The sequence below is a fragment of the Indicator indicator genome, chromosome 9 (genome assembly GCF_027791375.1).
Source record: "Indicator indicator isolate 239-I01 chromosome 9, UM_Iind_1.1, whole genome shotgun sequence".
NCBI classification, from domain to species: domain Eukaryota; kingdom Metazoa; phylum Chordata; class Aves; order Piciformes; family Indicatoridae; genus Indicator; species Indicator indicator.
The window spans coordinates 23,350,086-23,364,393 of NC_072018.1; the positions used below are offsets into that span (position 1 = coordinate 23,350,086).

The 14,308-nt window shown below is 39.2% G+C and overlaps 1 protein-coding gene across 1 annotated transcript in view; it reads left to right on the forward strand.

Moving 5' to 3' along the window:
• LDAH (lipid droplet associated hydrolase) overlaps positions 1-13,395 on the forward strand; it is a 91,020-nt gene extending 77,625 nt beyond the window's left edge. The window contains exons 5-6 of the mRNA XM_054383716.1: positions 220-302; positions 13,204-13,395. Coding sequence (XP_054239691.1) covers positions 220-302; positions 13,204-13,395 — 275 coding nt within the window. The remainder of the gene's footprint in view (positions 1-219; positions 303-13,203) is intronic.
• The last annotated feature ends 913 nt before the right edge of the window (positions 13,396-14,308 follow it).

Here is a 14,308-nt window from a genome sequence, read left to right on the forward strand (position 1 = left end):
AATTAATGGAAGAGGACTTAATTTGGTTTATATACCTTTTCAAAGATTCAGTTAGGTGAGTTAAGTTTTACCTTTTTTACCAGTGGGATTATTTCATTGGGATTGTCAAGATGATGACTGCTCTAGCTGCCTTATGTTTTTGCAGGGTTGGGCTTATATTGTTTTTTTCTGAGAGATTTGGTCTGTTACTTACATTATTGCATGTTTCTTTTTCTGCAGCCAACATTTTATATATGGCAAGCCAAGAAATGATGAAGGTCGTAGAGAGAGACAGTACAACCATAAAGCAAAATTTAAAGAAGGTAACTATTTCTTAGATTTTTCATGAGAAGCCCACTTGCATGAGGAAATGGTTACATCCAGTTATATTTCTGTAAAACCAAAATTTCAATGGGCTTGATACTGCTTTTGTATTAGTGTCATTCCATTGACTTTGGAGAACCCATTAAAGGGGTCATTGATCATTACAATGTCATTGATCCATAACTTTGTAGATGTAAGCATTCACCACTATCAGCTGCAGTATCCCATCTAATATGTTTTTCCTTGGTGGAAGAGAAACAGTTTTTCTTCTGGCTAAGCCTGAGATGTGGTTTCCAGTTAGGCCAGTAGTTACCTGGATTCTGACCAGACAAGCAGATGGCCAGCCAGGACACGAGGCAGGCTGATGGGCCAAATCCTCTGACTTTGCTGCTGGACAGGTCAAGCAGAACATGCACCATCTGTGTTGTGTGATTTCAGTTAATATCATGGGATTCTGCAGGCTTGATTTCTCCATGGCAGCAAAACATAATAGAAGTCAGCAAAATTATTATGGCTCCAGAGTTTCAGCCATTCAACTGTAGTCTAAGAGAACAATACAGAAAGTATGTTCCTCAGAGACTGGAGCTACTATTATACAAATAAATGAAGTAGTTTTCAGCGACCTTTCTCCTACACTGAACTTTTTTGTCTGTACAGATTTATTGTTGAAGAGATCCTGGTACAGCTTTGGTCTGGACTGATTGCATTCTTCCAGTCAGTTCAGGGCTCAGCACAGGGCAGCAACTGTTTGTAATTGGAGTTTTGATGTGGTCACCCTGAGAAAACTCACATCTAGTAAACACCTGTTGGTGTAGCCTCTGTATAAGTAGATAATCAGTATAACATATTCCTTCCTTCCCTCCATTTTTTGTATCATCCCTGCCTTTTTGCTGGAAGAATGATTCCAGCACTTTGCACTGGTAGAGATTTTCCTTGGAGAATGGAATTTTCTAGGACAGAGGTCCTAAATCTCCTTATGATTACTTTGTGTCTTATAAATAGATATGGTACAAGGTTCATAAATCAGTCTTCTTTTTTTGGCTGAAAATGGATTTTTTTTTTTTTTTTTTTACTTTTCCCATTTTCCTTCTGTGTACCTTGATAGATATGTTCAGATGTTTCAGTTCTAGCTCTTTTAAGGGGTTGAAATAGCACACATGAACAAGGAACTCTACACAGCACTACTCATGTTTGGGTTTTCACGGTTTTGTTGCAGAGCATTCAAAGTTCTCCAGCGCTTTGAGGGAAACCTCAGTGAAGAAACTAAAGGGCTGATCTTGCAGACTTCAAATGTTCTTATTGTTTTAAACAAAACTTTCCATGGGTTGATCCAAAGCCCAAAGAATTCAAGGAAAACGGTTGATTTTGCTGACTGAATCACCTCTCAAGTGTCAGATGCAGGGTCTGCCTGTTCCCCAAAGGAAAGGGAGCTGTGAGCCAAGGGGTGACCTCAGCATAGGCAGTGCCCTCACCAAGCAGGGTCTAGTCTCACAGCACAAAAGCAGGGCAATTAGCAAGCAGAGTCCAGTCTGGAGCAAAAGGAAACAGGGCCAGAGACAGGGCTATAGACAAGGCTACAAGGGTCCAAAGTCCACGCAGGAGGCATACCCAAAGACATGACAGGAGCTGCAAGGTAGAGTCCATCCAGAATCCCACACAGGACAAGCCGTGTATATTGTAGGGCCAGTGTCAGTCTATGACACAGGACCAGCTCCAGGGCCAGGGCTGAAGACACATATTCCTAAAATGTAGCTTGAGAGGCAAAGATTAAAGGTAAAAGACAGAGATGGAGACCTTGGACCCATAGGCAGAGAATGTGAGTTGGTATCCCAGGAAAGACTCTTAGTGCCCTCAAACTGAGGGTAAGACTTCAGGCTACTGTGTAAGGGTACAAAAGTGAAGAGTTGGCAGGAGCAAGACTTCAGGTGCTTTTGGAAATTTTAATCACAAGCATATGTGCTTGAAGTCAAGCACAAAAGCTTCCTTGGATGAGGATAATAGTGGTGACAGTCAGCTGCAGTTCCAGTGACTTCAGATGGTCTACTCAGATGCTTCACATTACAAAAATACTTACTTCTTGTACTGAATGAAGGCCCATAGCCAACACTAAGAGCTTGCAGGTGTCCTAGTCTGCTTCATCTCTGCTGTTGTTGACTCTGTCAGTCTAAGCATGGCCTTGGCAGGCAGGAGCTTTTTTAAACCTGTGTTAACTTTCTTTTATTGATTCTTCTATGTCCTCATACTTTTAAGTGGCAAACATACTCAAGAAAACAAAAAGTTGAAATGAGCTTACAAGCAGTTGGCAAACTAAAGATAAAAAGCAAGTCTAAAAATCAAGTTAAATGCTTCTCTTTTTTCATCTTCTAGTGATTTCTGGGAATGTAAGAATTAGGAGAAAAAAATGAGTTAGCATTGTGTTAAATTAGAAGTGTATTGACAGTAAAAATGAGCTTAACTTGTAAAGGTTGGAAGTTTATGAAAACAGGAACTACAGTCCAAGTTGCTATAGAACTGGCAAGCTGTCACTTCAAAAAAAATATGCTGTTTAGTAGTCACTGTGATCATATGCTAAAAGCCAATCTTAACACCTGACTTTGCCAGCTGCTATGGAATAGCAAAGTTATTTCTGGATCTTATTTGCATTCTGTGATCTGAAGAAGAAAGAAGAAGAGACACTAAATTATTCCGATCTTTCCATGCCCAGGTTTAACTATAATTATTACTATTTGGGGACCAGGAGAAAGTCTGTCTCCAGACCTCAGATTCTTAGTCTAGCAATGCTAATTACTCAAATTTATGTTGAAAGAATGGGAGCTGGAATATTGTTTGGATAATGAAGTGAGGCATTTCACTTACAATATACTAAAGACAGACTCCATGCCCAGTAAATAGCAGTGGAACTGTATAAGGAGGATGGAGATCTGCCTTCTAACAGAGAATAAGAGAATGATAGAGCATGTAAAATATAGCCTCTAAAGATATTTGTCTGGATCAAGCAGTATGTGAATGTAGGCTTCTTACCTCAGTGATATAGGGGGTTGTGATAAATAACAAAATCCAACCAAATAAGGTAGGGGATGCTAATATAAGCTTTGCTCAGCTTTCATGGTTAATTAGCTGATTGTGTCTAAGCCAGCTAAGCTATGTTCTTTCACTGTAATAACACCAACTCCCTTTCCTAACAGAAACTGGAGGCAAAGATACTACTGTGCTAGAGGAAGTTTATTGTAATTCTTGCGCAGAAGGAAGTGGGTGTAATTCTGTATTTTTAAAAGATGGATCAGCATTAAGCATCACAGAGCATTTATAAATGCAATAAAAGTTCTAAAAAGAAAGGGAAAATGGTTATAGTGTTCACTAGCCTGTCTGTAATGGACAAAGGTATTTCCATTTAGAGTCTTGGATACAGGAGTTAGCTTTTTAAGTCTACATCATGCCACATTTAGACTTAGTCCTATTGACTCTTCCTCTGTCAAGTAAACTTACAAACCTGTTGTAATCAAGATGATACTGCATTAAAGAGTAAAACCAGGGTGCTTACAGAGGAAATTTGGTTTTAAAAAAATCACCCTCAGATTTTATATTTACTGCAATATATTTTGTTCATTACTCCAAGTGTAATACACAGCAGTCCTATTTTTAAGTGTAGGATCTGTTCCAAAGCCCATCTAAATTGATAAAAGAGCTCCCATGGACTTCAGGAAGCCTTGAATCAGTTTGGCAGTGAACTTTCTGTAGTAGTTCATAAGACCATAAGTCATCTCCTCCAGCAACTGAAAATTGTGATTCTCTTGGTCAGTATGTTAAACCAAGAAAGGTTTATATGTTCCTTGAGTTTTGCTTTGCCAGTGGTCTGGTGTAGCAGATGCATTGATTGTGCAGGGAAAAGGACAGGAAACATCTCAAATAGAGTTACAAAGATTAAAATAAAAACCTCCTTTCTGTGGGGAATAGTTTTTAATCAAATTGGGAAAAAGGATAAACTGGAAGTTTATGGACACAGGAACCTATTTTCACTGAGATTGAGGAAGTATTATGGGTTGCTTATAACCACTTAAATATATATGGTTAGGTGAAGAAATTTAATTTGGAAAAAAAAAGGTAAATGAATGAAGGATGTGTTTACTACTTCCTGCTTATTTCATTGATGTGTTTAGAATTCAAGGTAATACAAGTTTCAATCACACCAATTTGTTCTCCAAGAGTGTCAAATGAATAATGGGATGCAAAGATTTAGAAGGAAAATTGCAAGTCTTTCCACGGAAAAGTGCTAGGTTTTCCTTTTGAAAAATTGTCTTTGCTAGAGAAATTTTCTTAAGCTATGCAACCAAGAACTATTTTGACCCCTGAAACAGCTTTTTGATGTTGCCCAGTGTTTTTGTTTGAGTCTCTGTAGATACCCACAGGGGTTTAGTAATTATTCCCAGTGAGAGGAGCATGATCTGAAGATAAGTGGTTAAAAGAATAATACAAATACTTTGCCTGCCCACAGCCTGAGTGAATTGCTTGACTACATTTGTGAAAAACTTTCGAAACACTCCTTCTGAATAGGTGCAAAGTGCTCTCTTGAGCCAAGAACACCTCGTTTTTGGCTAGTCTCACATCCTTTTTGGCCTACACTCCCTGGAGGTGCAGAGTTGAAGTTAGGGAAGTTGCACATGTGCTTGGGGCTTTTAGTGCCTGTGTCATTTAATCACAAGAACAACCTTCTCTTTGAAGCACGCAGAATGCCTAATCAGGGATAAGCAGTTTCTTTCTTCAGTGGAAAAGGATCTCAGTAAGCATTCAAAAAGTTTAATGTACCACAAAATAGAGACCCATGATATTTGACTTTTTCTGTAACTGAGCTGCTGTTGCCATCATTCATGCTGTGTGTATTCTAGTAAAGAAGTGACGACATGAATTTCCAGGATTTTCGGGTTAAGTGAGCAAAGAGAGCAGTATTTCCCTAGCCTTCTGAAGAATACTGAAGAAGTTACCATCCCACTCTTACTACCCCTTAATCACTCACCTTCCCTCTCTGCCATGGAGCTTATTGCACAGCAGTGAACAAAATTCCCATTTATACCCAGATAGTGATACTGCTATTACAGGAGAGATCTGGCTGATTCATCTTTGATCAAGTCCCACTGAATGAAGACAGTGTCAGGCTGATATTCAGAGGGAAATACCATTTCCAGTAAATACCACTGGAAGAATCTGGCCTGGTAATAGCGTGGTTTCAGGTCTGTTTGGTTTTATCTTGGTATTTATACAAACTTGACTTCTGAAATATTCATGTTCTTGACACATCTAAATATATACCCTTGAAATGCTTTAAAAGTTTTTCTAAAGTAGCGTAGATGGTATAAAGAAGTGAATCGCCCTGATTTGTTGATAAATCCTGTGCATCCTTTTTTAAAAACACATTTTTACTTTGCATTGAGTTTGACCCTTCGTTATCTCTGAGAAAATTGAAATAGAAGTGGCCTTTCTTGATCTCTTGGGTCTACATGCAGAGAAGCCAGTAGCATTGCTAATAAACTATAGCAAAGTTAAAGAGAAGCCCATTGCCTTTCCTTGATGTCCAGTTAACACTGACAAAGGCATGAAAACAGAGCCTGCATGCTATTCTGCCTGTTTGGTAGAACACTGTACTTGACACACGGGAGAGGAGTAACACATATTGGATCACATGCAAACTAGATACTACATCTGGCTGTGCCTCAGGGTTTTGAAAATTATCTGAAAATAAAAAGCCTCCCTGTTCCCTTTCCAGACACGGGAGCTAGTTTTGTTTATTATTTATGTTGGTTTAACAAAACTGGCCGTGTTCCTTATTTTAAATAAAGTCACCACAAATACTTGAACTATCCCCGACACTTTTACTACAACCCCTACAGGTTAGTATTTAAAAATAGCATTGCATACTCCAGATTGTCAACTGCCTCTTCTCAGAACAGTCCAGCAGGAAAAAAATTGGCTTCACGCTGCCCTTGGAAAGTTGAGAAATCCCAGTTCTGATAATAGAAGCTGAGATGCAAGTTCCAAAGACCTTGCCATTGAACGGACTGATCTCAGCCTCAGCAGGATCACAAGGGGAGAGAGATGGTATCTCGGAGAACCAGATCCCGAAGCATTTAGGGCTTCCTAGGGCAACGCCAGCTCTTTGACTGCTTCTCAAAAACTGATTAGTAAAGCCAAAGTACAACTGAAGCAAGTCCAAAACAAAAGTGTGTCCCAAACCAGTCTGTTCCCATGTCGTTTATACTATTCTTTTGGCAGGATAAGGTGGAGACACTGTCATAATTCCAGAGAAGCTAAGTCATTTTCTATAAACCTTGATTGAAACTAAAATTAATTCTGGGCTAATGCCTTTTGAACTAGTTTTCATCCAAGAGCAAATGAAACTATTTACTGGTTACTGTGGAGAGATGTCACCCAGAGAGAAGCTTCTGTCTCAACCAGCGAGTGCAAGTGGGAGTAATACTGATAAAACATTAATGTATCAGAGACAAGTATTTCAACAAGGACACTGGCACAGTCTTGCTTGCCATTGCACGTGTGCTGCTAGTTTATATCCACAGAGATCAGTCCTTTGCTCTTTGCCATCAGCTGGAGTGGTGCCTGCCCATGTAAAAATATCCGTAACTTATTATAGTACATATGAAATTCCAGAGAGATAGAGGAAACTCGATTAGTATTTTTCAACTTTTTGGATTTGTTTTTCAGTGCTGACCTGTGATAGCTGCCTAAGAGGCATAAAAGAAATCTTTCTGTAATTTATACTTCTGTGAACTGTCATACACACTAAAACAAGTGCCAGTGGAGTCAACTGCAGGAAATCTTTATTATTTTCTTAGAAACTCTTTCAAATGTAAACATCCTGTTGATACGAATCTCAGATTCTTCTGATGTTTACTTAGCAGCTGCCATCATTGTGCAGTGTCTGAGTACACATACCATATTACAGGGTACTAGATCAAGAGACCCCTAGTCTGCCTCTTGTTTTATTTTACAGAAGCTAAGGCTGAAAATACTTTTGAGCAATTTAATGGTTAAACAGCTTAAGAGAACATTGTTGTTATTGTAAAGCTATTTGAAACTTAGAACTTGCATGACTATTTCAAACATGGTATTGAAATGACTGGCAGAGATATCCCACAACACCTTTCCTCTGCCCTCATAATCAGCTCTTGAAAGAGGGCATGTTTTAGACACTTGTAACAAGCCAGGTATTGCATCAGGAACCATATAAAGTCTTTGCCTTGTCCAGTGGTAGCTGCCATTCCCTTCTGAGTCATGGATACCTCAAAGTCACAACATTCAGTATTGCAAAAGAATAAAAATACTCCCATCTTCATGGCACAAAAGTTTTAAAAATGGAGATATTGAAAAGTTTATGCCTAGAGGAAAACGGAAAGAATCTTCTATTTATTGTTTTGTAGATCTGTTTATTTTTAAGCTAGTTTCAATATTTTTGGGGCTTGACTCATCATGTTTGAATGCTTAGGGTGACAGCAGTTTTCCATGGCTGGTACAGGGGTTGTGCTGACTCAGCCATCTTTACAGCCGTGCACAGTCCATAGGAAAATACGTACTGTAAATCCATGCAAATCACACAGTGCATGCCAGTGTTTCCTACCATTAATGACGATCCCATGTGCCCCTGGACACACACAGTTCGTTAACAACGCCTGCCAGCACGCTGCAGTAGCAAAGCTCCTGATGTTAGAATGAAGAAGAGAGCGTTTGACTTCTGGAAATTGTTGCTAAATATGTCTAAAAGCAGTCTGTCTTAATATATTCAGAAAACTGGCAACATCCCAACATCTTTTCATAAGGGTAGCTAGCTACAGGACAACGGGGAATAGTTTTAAGCTGAGGGAAAGCAGGTTTAGACGAGATCTTAGGAAGAAGTTCTTCAGTACAAGGGTGGTGAGATTCTGAAATAGGCTGCCTGGGAACATTATAGAATCATAGAATGGTCCAGGCTGGAAGGGAGCTCCAAAGGTCATGTAATCCAACCTGCCAGCAGTCAGCTGGGATTGTGGATGCCTCCTTCCTGGGGGTGTTCAAGGCCAGGTTGGATGAGGCCTTGAGTCTAGTTCAGAGGAGTAGATGATCTCTAAGGTTTCTCCGAACCTGAGCCTTTCTATGATTGTATGATATGTCTGTTTTGTGCCTATGTGGCACAGGTGAAGAACATAGACATTTCTTCATCCAAAGGGACACCCTGAACACCATGAATGATGGTCAAGTATCTGTCACATTTTTTAGGCCCTATACCACCATCTGGATCACAAAAAATGCACACCTTAACTGCAATCCTGCTTTTAGGTTTTATTGCATAATCCAGCAATAGGGAAGCATTTTGAAAACAATTCTGAATTCCGTAGGCAGTTTCTAATTAAGAAACATGTACATAAAGTTTCAGCAAGCATTGCACATAAACAGACAGAATGCACACATCAACATCTGCACTCAAGCAGACAAAATAACTGCAGCATCACATAGAAGTCCCCCAGGTCTTCCTGTTATAAAACTGTTCTTAGATAGTGGGTTATAACATACCCAAACTTCAGCTGTAAGTATGACACAAGTGTCTCTCCTATCTTGATTGCTTATTTTTTATTTCAGTCCAAAGGGTTCTACAATGTCTACAAATAAGTCTCAGGGGAAAATGTATTTTTTTCTCATGGCAAAAATTCCTGGCTTGAAGAAGGAAGTTATTCCTTCCAGTGCTAAGGAGATATGTGCTGATCTAGTATAGAAGGAACTATTGACTAAGGGGTAAACAGAGAGGAGAAGGGAGGAAGAAACAAAGGCTCTATTTCTTTGGAAAAAGATAGGCTATGAGTTGGTAGATTTGAGCTATCCAAGCAAGTCTGGTGTATGAGACACATGAGCTGCCTGTAGCAGCAGTGGAGACCAAAACAGGATATGCTAGTATGTAAATCTTAAGTTGCATGAGATCATAGAATCATGCAGGTTGGAGAAGACCCTTAAGATCATCGAATACAACTGTTAACCTAAGTTATGTATGGGCACCTGAATCATGCTTTATGAATTTTCTTGTAGGAATCTATAGGTGCAGTAGGCATTAGAGGTGCAGATGACTCCGTTAGAGTCAGTAGAAATCTATCTAAGAAGTCAAGGTAGAATTTAGCCTGTAAACATGGGCATCTGGTTTAATTTTGGGCACCGTGACATAGCTCCATCTGTGCACCAGAACTTTGTGGGTCTCCTATAAAGTCTGTTATACCTACCAATCTCATGCAGATGCCTCAAGTATTTAGAGCATCTCAAATGGCAGTAGGTACCTACAGTTAGGCAGTGGAGTTCTTAGTGGAATCTGAAGTGCAGCTTCACCCACCTCACAGTAGATACCTGCTGATTCAGCATAGCTTTCTAAGCACCAATGGCTTTATTGAGTGTGTTGTAGGAATTTGGATGCTTGGTACACATGTAAACACAACAATGCAGTTACCTGTATTTAAATATTTTAATGCTGATCTGAACTCAACTTTGCACTAGGAACAACTGACAGTTTGAGAGATATTTGAGTATTAAGGCCAGGAATAGAGGTTCTAGACTGATAATGATGTGGAAAATTGCCAGGATAAAAAGCAGCTAGGGTTGGAATTGAGGCTCAGAATGGGATGGAGAAACCAGAAGACTAAAATTTGGAGTTGGCAGGGCAAGAATGCAGGACTAGAACTCCTACCTCATTTGTAGCAGAAGCTGTAAAATGTGTATTGAAAGAAAGAGGGAACTATATGAAGTAAAAAAAAAAAAAACCATGGATGGCTTCACAGTAAAAGTGCCTAAACTTCCCATCTGGAACAGGCTGTTGGTGAAGTCATTAATATTTTTCATAGACAGGCACAGTTTGCCCTCACATTTCTAAGTATTTCATTTAAGACCTTGAAATCTGTTTTACAGACAGATAGACAATGTTTTACCCAGAAATGAAGTCCAGCAGTGCTGTCCTTTGAGCATTGTCAGTGCTGTGTAATGCTACACACATTGGAAGACCAGCTCTAGGTGTTTCAGATTACACTACATACTTCCAAATTAATGTATGTAGTTTGACATCAATTTCTGTGCTCCCCATCTGCAAAACTGAGGAAAAAAAATGGCCACTAAGGTGTTGCAAAACTAAATTAATAAATGTGAGCATGAAAATCCTGTAGTGATGTGTGCCAGAGGAATGCACACGAGGAAATAAATTCTGTATGTAAACCATGAAATACATAATAAATAAATCCTCAGACCACACACACAATTTAAAACAAAAAATACTATCAAAGAGCAGCTCATCAGATGAATGTCATTCTGTCAGTGGATTGAATGTGTCAAGGATCCTTTGGATCACGCAGTGGAAGATTAAACCATAATGCAAATATATGAGAGTCAAGCTAAGAATGCACATAAATCTTTTGTTTAGGCATTCCCAAATCTGTGTGTTCTCAACTTTGCAATCCTACCTGGAGAACAGCCCATTTCACAGTTCATGCAGACTAAGCCAAGTATTTTAGCCACCTTTGGAAGCATAAATTTAAAACTTTTCTTTTTTTTTTTTCCCTAAATGATCACTTGATGAGACTCTACAACGAGCCTATCAAAATGTCTAGTAATTCCAAGGACTACTCGATTAAACTGGAGTCACTCCATTTCTTTTTTTCCTCAGTTTCATAATCTTTGTTTTTGTATCTGTTGGTAACTGAGCCCAGAGTTAAAAATAATTCAGTCAGATGTTTGGCTTTCAAAAGGCCTGAATGCAGCTGGCATTTTTTCATTGGCTTTTCTGAAGAATTTTTGCTACCGTGACATCCTGTGATTTCCGATTTGAAGGCACAATCAAAAGAAGTTTTCTGCTAAAGCAAATGGCGTACCTTGTTTCCAGCAATTAGTGACTGACAACAGAAACCAATGTTTATTATCATGGGATGGTTTATGTTCTATGCTTTGTGTATATGTAAAAGTGTAATTTATGTTGGTGTTCGTGCAACTGTATTTTGGATCACCCAACAGTCAGTAATGTCTTAAGATCTGGGTATGCTTCAGTGAGAGAGAAGTAAGCTAGACAAAAACTTGTAACATTTTGTGAAATGCAGTCTAGGCTCTTAGCCCAACTCTCCCCCAGTGGGTGCATTTGTTTATATCCCACAGGGCTACAGAAATGATGGAATTGAGGATTTTTGTGATGAAAGGAAAACTTCTTGTCCCCTAATTTATGTTAGCATTGCTCAATTATTCACTCCAGTACAAAAATGAAATATGAAACAAATGAGAGTAATGGATTTAGGCCAAGCGCTATGTGTGATATGTTGAGCAATCACCATCCTTCAGGTACCTGCATTCAAAAGTTTTAGTATAAAGAGTCCTTGTCATTAATCTTACTCCTATATAGTTTTAAATCTGTAAATTTTTTACTTTCTCTCAGACAACCACTCTCCCTTCAAATACTTTCTAGAAATTTAAAACCATGGCTATAACATTAAAAGCTGAGATGCAAATGCGGGGAAATAATGACTTGGGAAAGAACGTCATTCAGTGTTTCTAACAGAGGAAAAAGGTAGTTTATTAAATATGATATTGGACTGGAATTTAGGATTTTTGTATTTAGGTGGGCCCTCTAGCACCTGCTTCATGTATGTCATTGAGGTTATTAATGTATTAGGGTAAAGTCAAAGCAACATGGACTTTGGTAGAATTTTACTTCCATATTACAACCCAAAAGAAAGTTGCTTATGGGATTCTGGAATGTGTCTGCTTCTCTACATAGGAAGCACATTACAAAGATAAGATAACAAACTGGGATTAATCAGCCTGAAGAAAAGAAGGCTCTAGAGAGACCTTATTGCTGCCTTTCAGTACTTAATAGGGGCCAATAAGAAAAAAGGGGATAGCTTTTTTTCAGCAGGGCTTGCTGAGATAGGACAAGAGGTAATGGTTTTAAAATAAAAGAGAGTAGATTCAGATGATATACAAAATAAAGAAATGGTTTACAATGAGAGTCATTCAAAACACTGGAATCAGTTACCCGGGGAGGTGGTAGGTACATGCCGCATCTTTGGAAACATTTGAGGGCTCTGATCTAGCTGAAGATGTCCATATTCATTGTTGGGGGATTGGACTAGATAACCTTTAAAGGACCGTTCCAACCCAAACTATTCTACAGGTCTATGATTCTGTGGTTATAAAATTCTCCAAGTAAATAAAGCTTTACTTCTGAGAATGACCATAACTGCTGTTACTCAGACATGGCTGAGTGAATCACCTCTAGTTCACATCTAGCACTGAGGTTAAGAAAAGTAAGTGCTTCTCTTCCTAAGGACCCAGCTGGGCAGAGCGTTTGAGATCACACCTAACAGATACCAGTAAGACTGAGCTACTCACAAATGTGGAGTAACCTCCTGCATTCTGTTATTTTATATCCTGAATAAATCTGTAGCAGTTAGCCCCTTCAGCTAGGACACAGCATCAAGTTTAGTGGTAATTTTGTTATTTGATTCGATAGCTAAAAAGCTACCAGAGAAAATAGCTAATAAATAGGGAGAACACAGTATCTTGCCTGGTTAGAGGTGGACTCCATGAACAACTAGATGTTTTGATTCATAATAACACACTTCTTATGACAGCCAGACTTTCATCAGCAGATCTGTTTTCAGAGTTAAGCCTGTATTATGTTCCATAGTTTTACAGATGAGCAAACTGAGTCACAGAGCATTTAATTGTCTTCATTATAATTGCGGACTTGGAAACAACCAAGCACTACCAATTTGCTATTCCTCTCAGTACATCTTGGGTCATGAGGCGTCGCTTATTTCCAAACACTTCAGTGCTTTTTGTTTGGATATTGCTTGCTTCATCGGTAACTTTCAATTTAATGGTTTGATATGCTTTGATTTCTAGCTGATTTTTTACTATGGAACCGGGGACAGCTGGTGTCCCCAGCACTACTACGATGAGATCAAAATGGATTTTCCAGACGGGGACATTCGACTTTGTGAGAAAGGGCTCCGCCACGCCTTTGTGCTAGATGCCAGCAAGGAGATGGCTGCCATGATTACCGACTGGTTACAAGATGATCTGACCAAGTTATAAATATTAATTCAGTAACTAACAAGAAAATGATGTAATTATTTTGTGAAAGTGTAACATTTTGTGAAAGAGTCTGTCATATTTTTTTCTGTTTATTATAAATTATGGCTTGTTTTCTATTGAGATGTTTTAGAGGAAGTTAAAGAGAGACTGGCTGGTCCAAAGAATAGTTTTATTGATTCAGTGGTGAGGTACCTTCATCCTGTGTCTTCAGGAATCTGCAGGACTTGGCAAAGGATAGAATATTTATTGTCTATATCACTCTAGGCATGACTGGCTAGATACTAGATTCACTGGCTACAGGTGTACCTGAGTTACTACCACCTCACTCACCTGCTAGAGAACTGTCACAGATAGGATTGGGGCAGCCCAGATGGCCTGCTTTACAAAGAAATACCAAGCTCTTCTCTATGGATAGAAATCTCCCTGTGGATGGATCCTGGCAACAGATCCTGGTATGCTGTGGAAGACCTGGCCCTCTCAACATGTCTCACCTGTCTATGTAACTCCAGTGCACTGGCAACCAGAACAGCCCAAGGTCCCAGGACAAACCTAACATCTCCTCCAGGTTAAGTAAGGTTGGTGGTCAATCAGAGGTCAAGCTGAATTCAGGATGAGTACAAGGGAGATGTGTAGGAGAGATGCGAATTTTCTCAAACTCTCAGGAGGGGTTTAGGATGCTGCCAGGACTCCACAGGATATTGAAAATACCATAAGGTAAATGAAGCTGCTCAGCAAGGGAATCCATATGGAGCTCTTGTCTGCTACAAGTCTTTCATTTTTTGATTGACTATAGAGAAAGTTAAGGACACTGGTTAAAGATGCCAGTATTTAAAAGGTTAAATTGGATTGCAGAATCCGTATATAACTACTTATAGGTGGCCTAGCTCTTCTAATGAAGTCCATGAGAACAGTG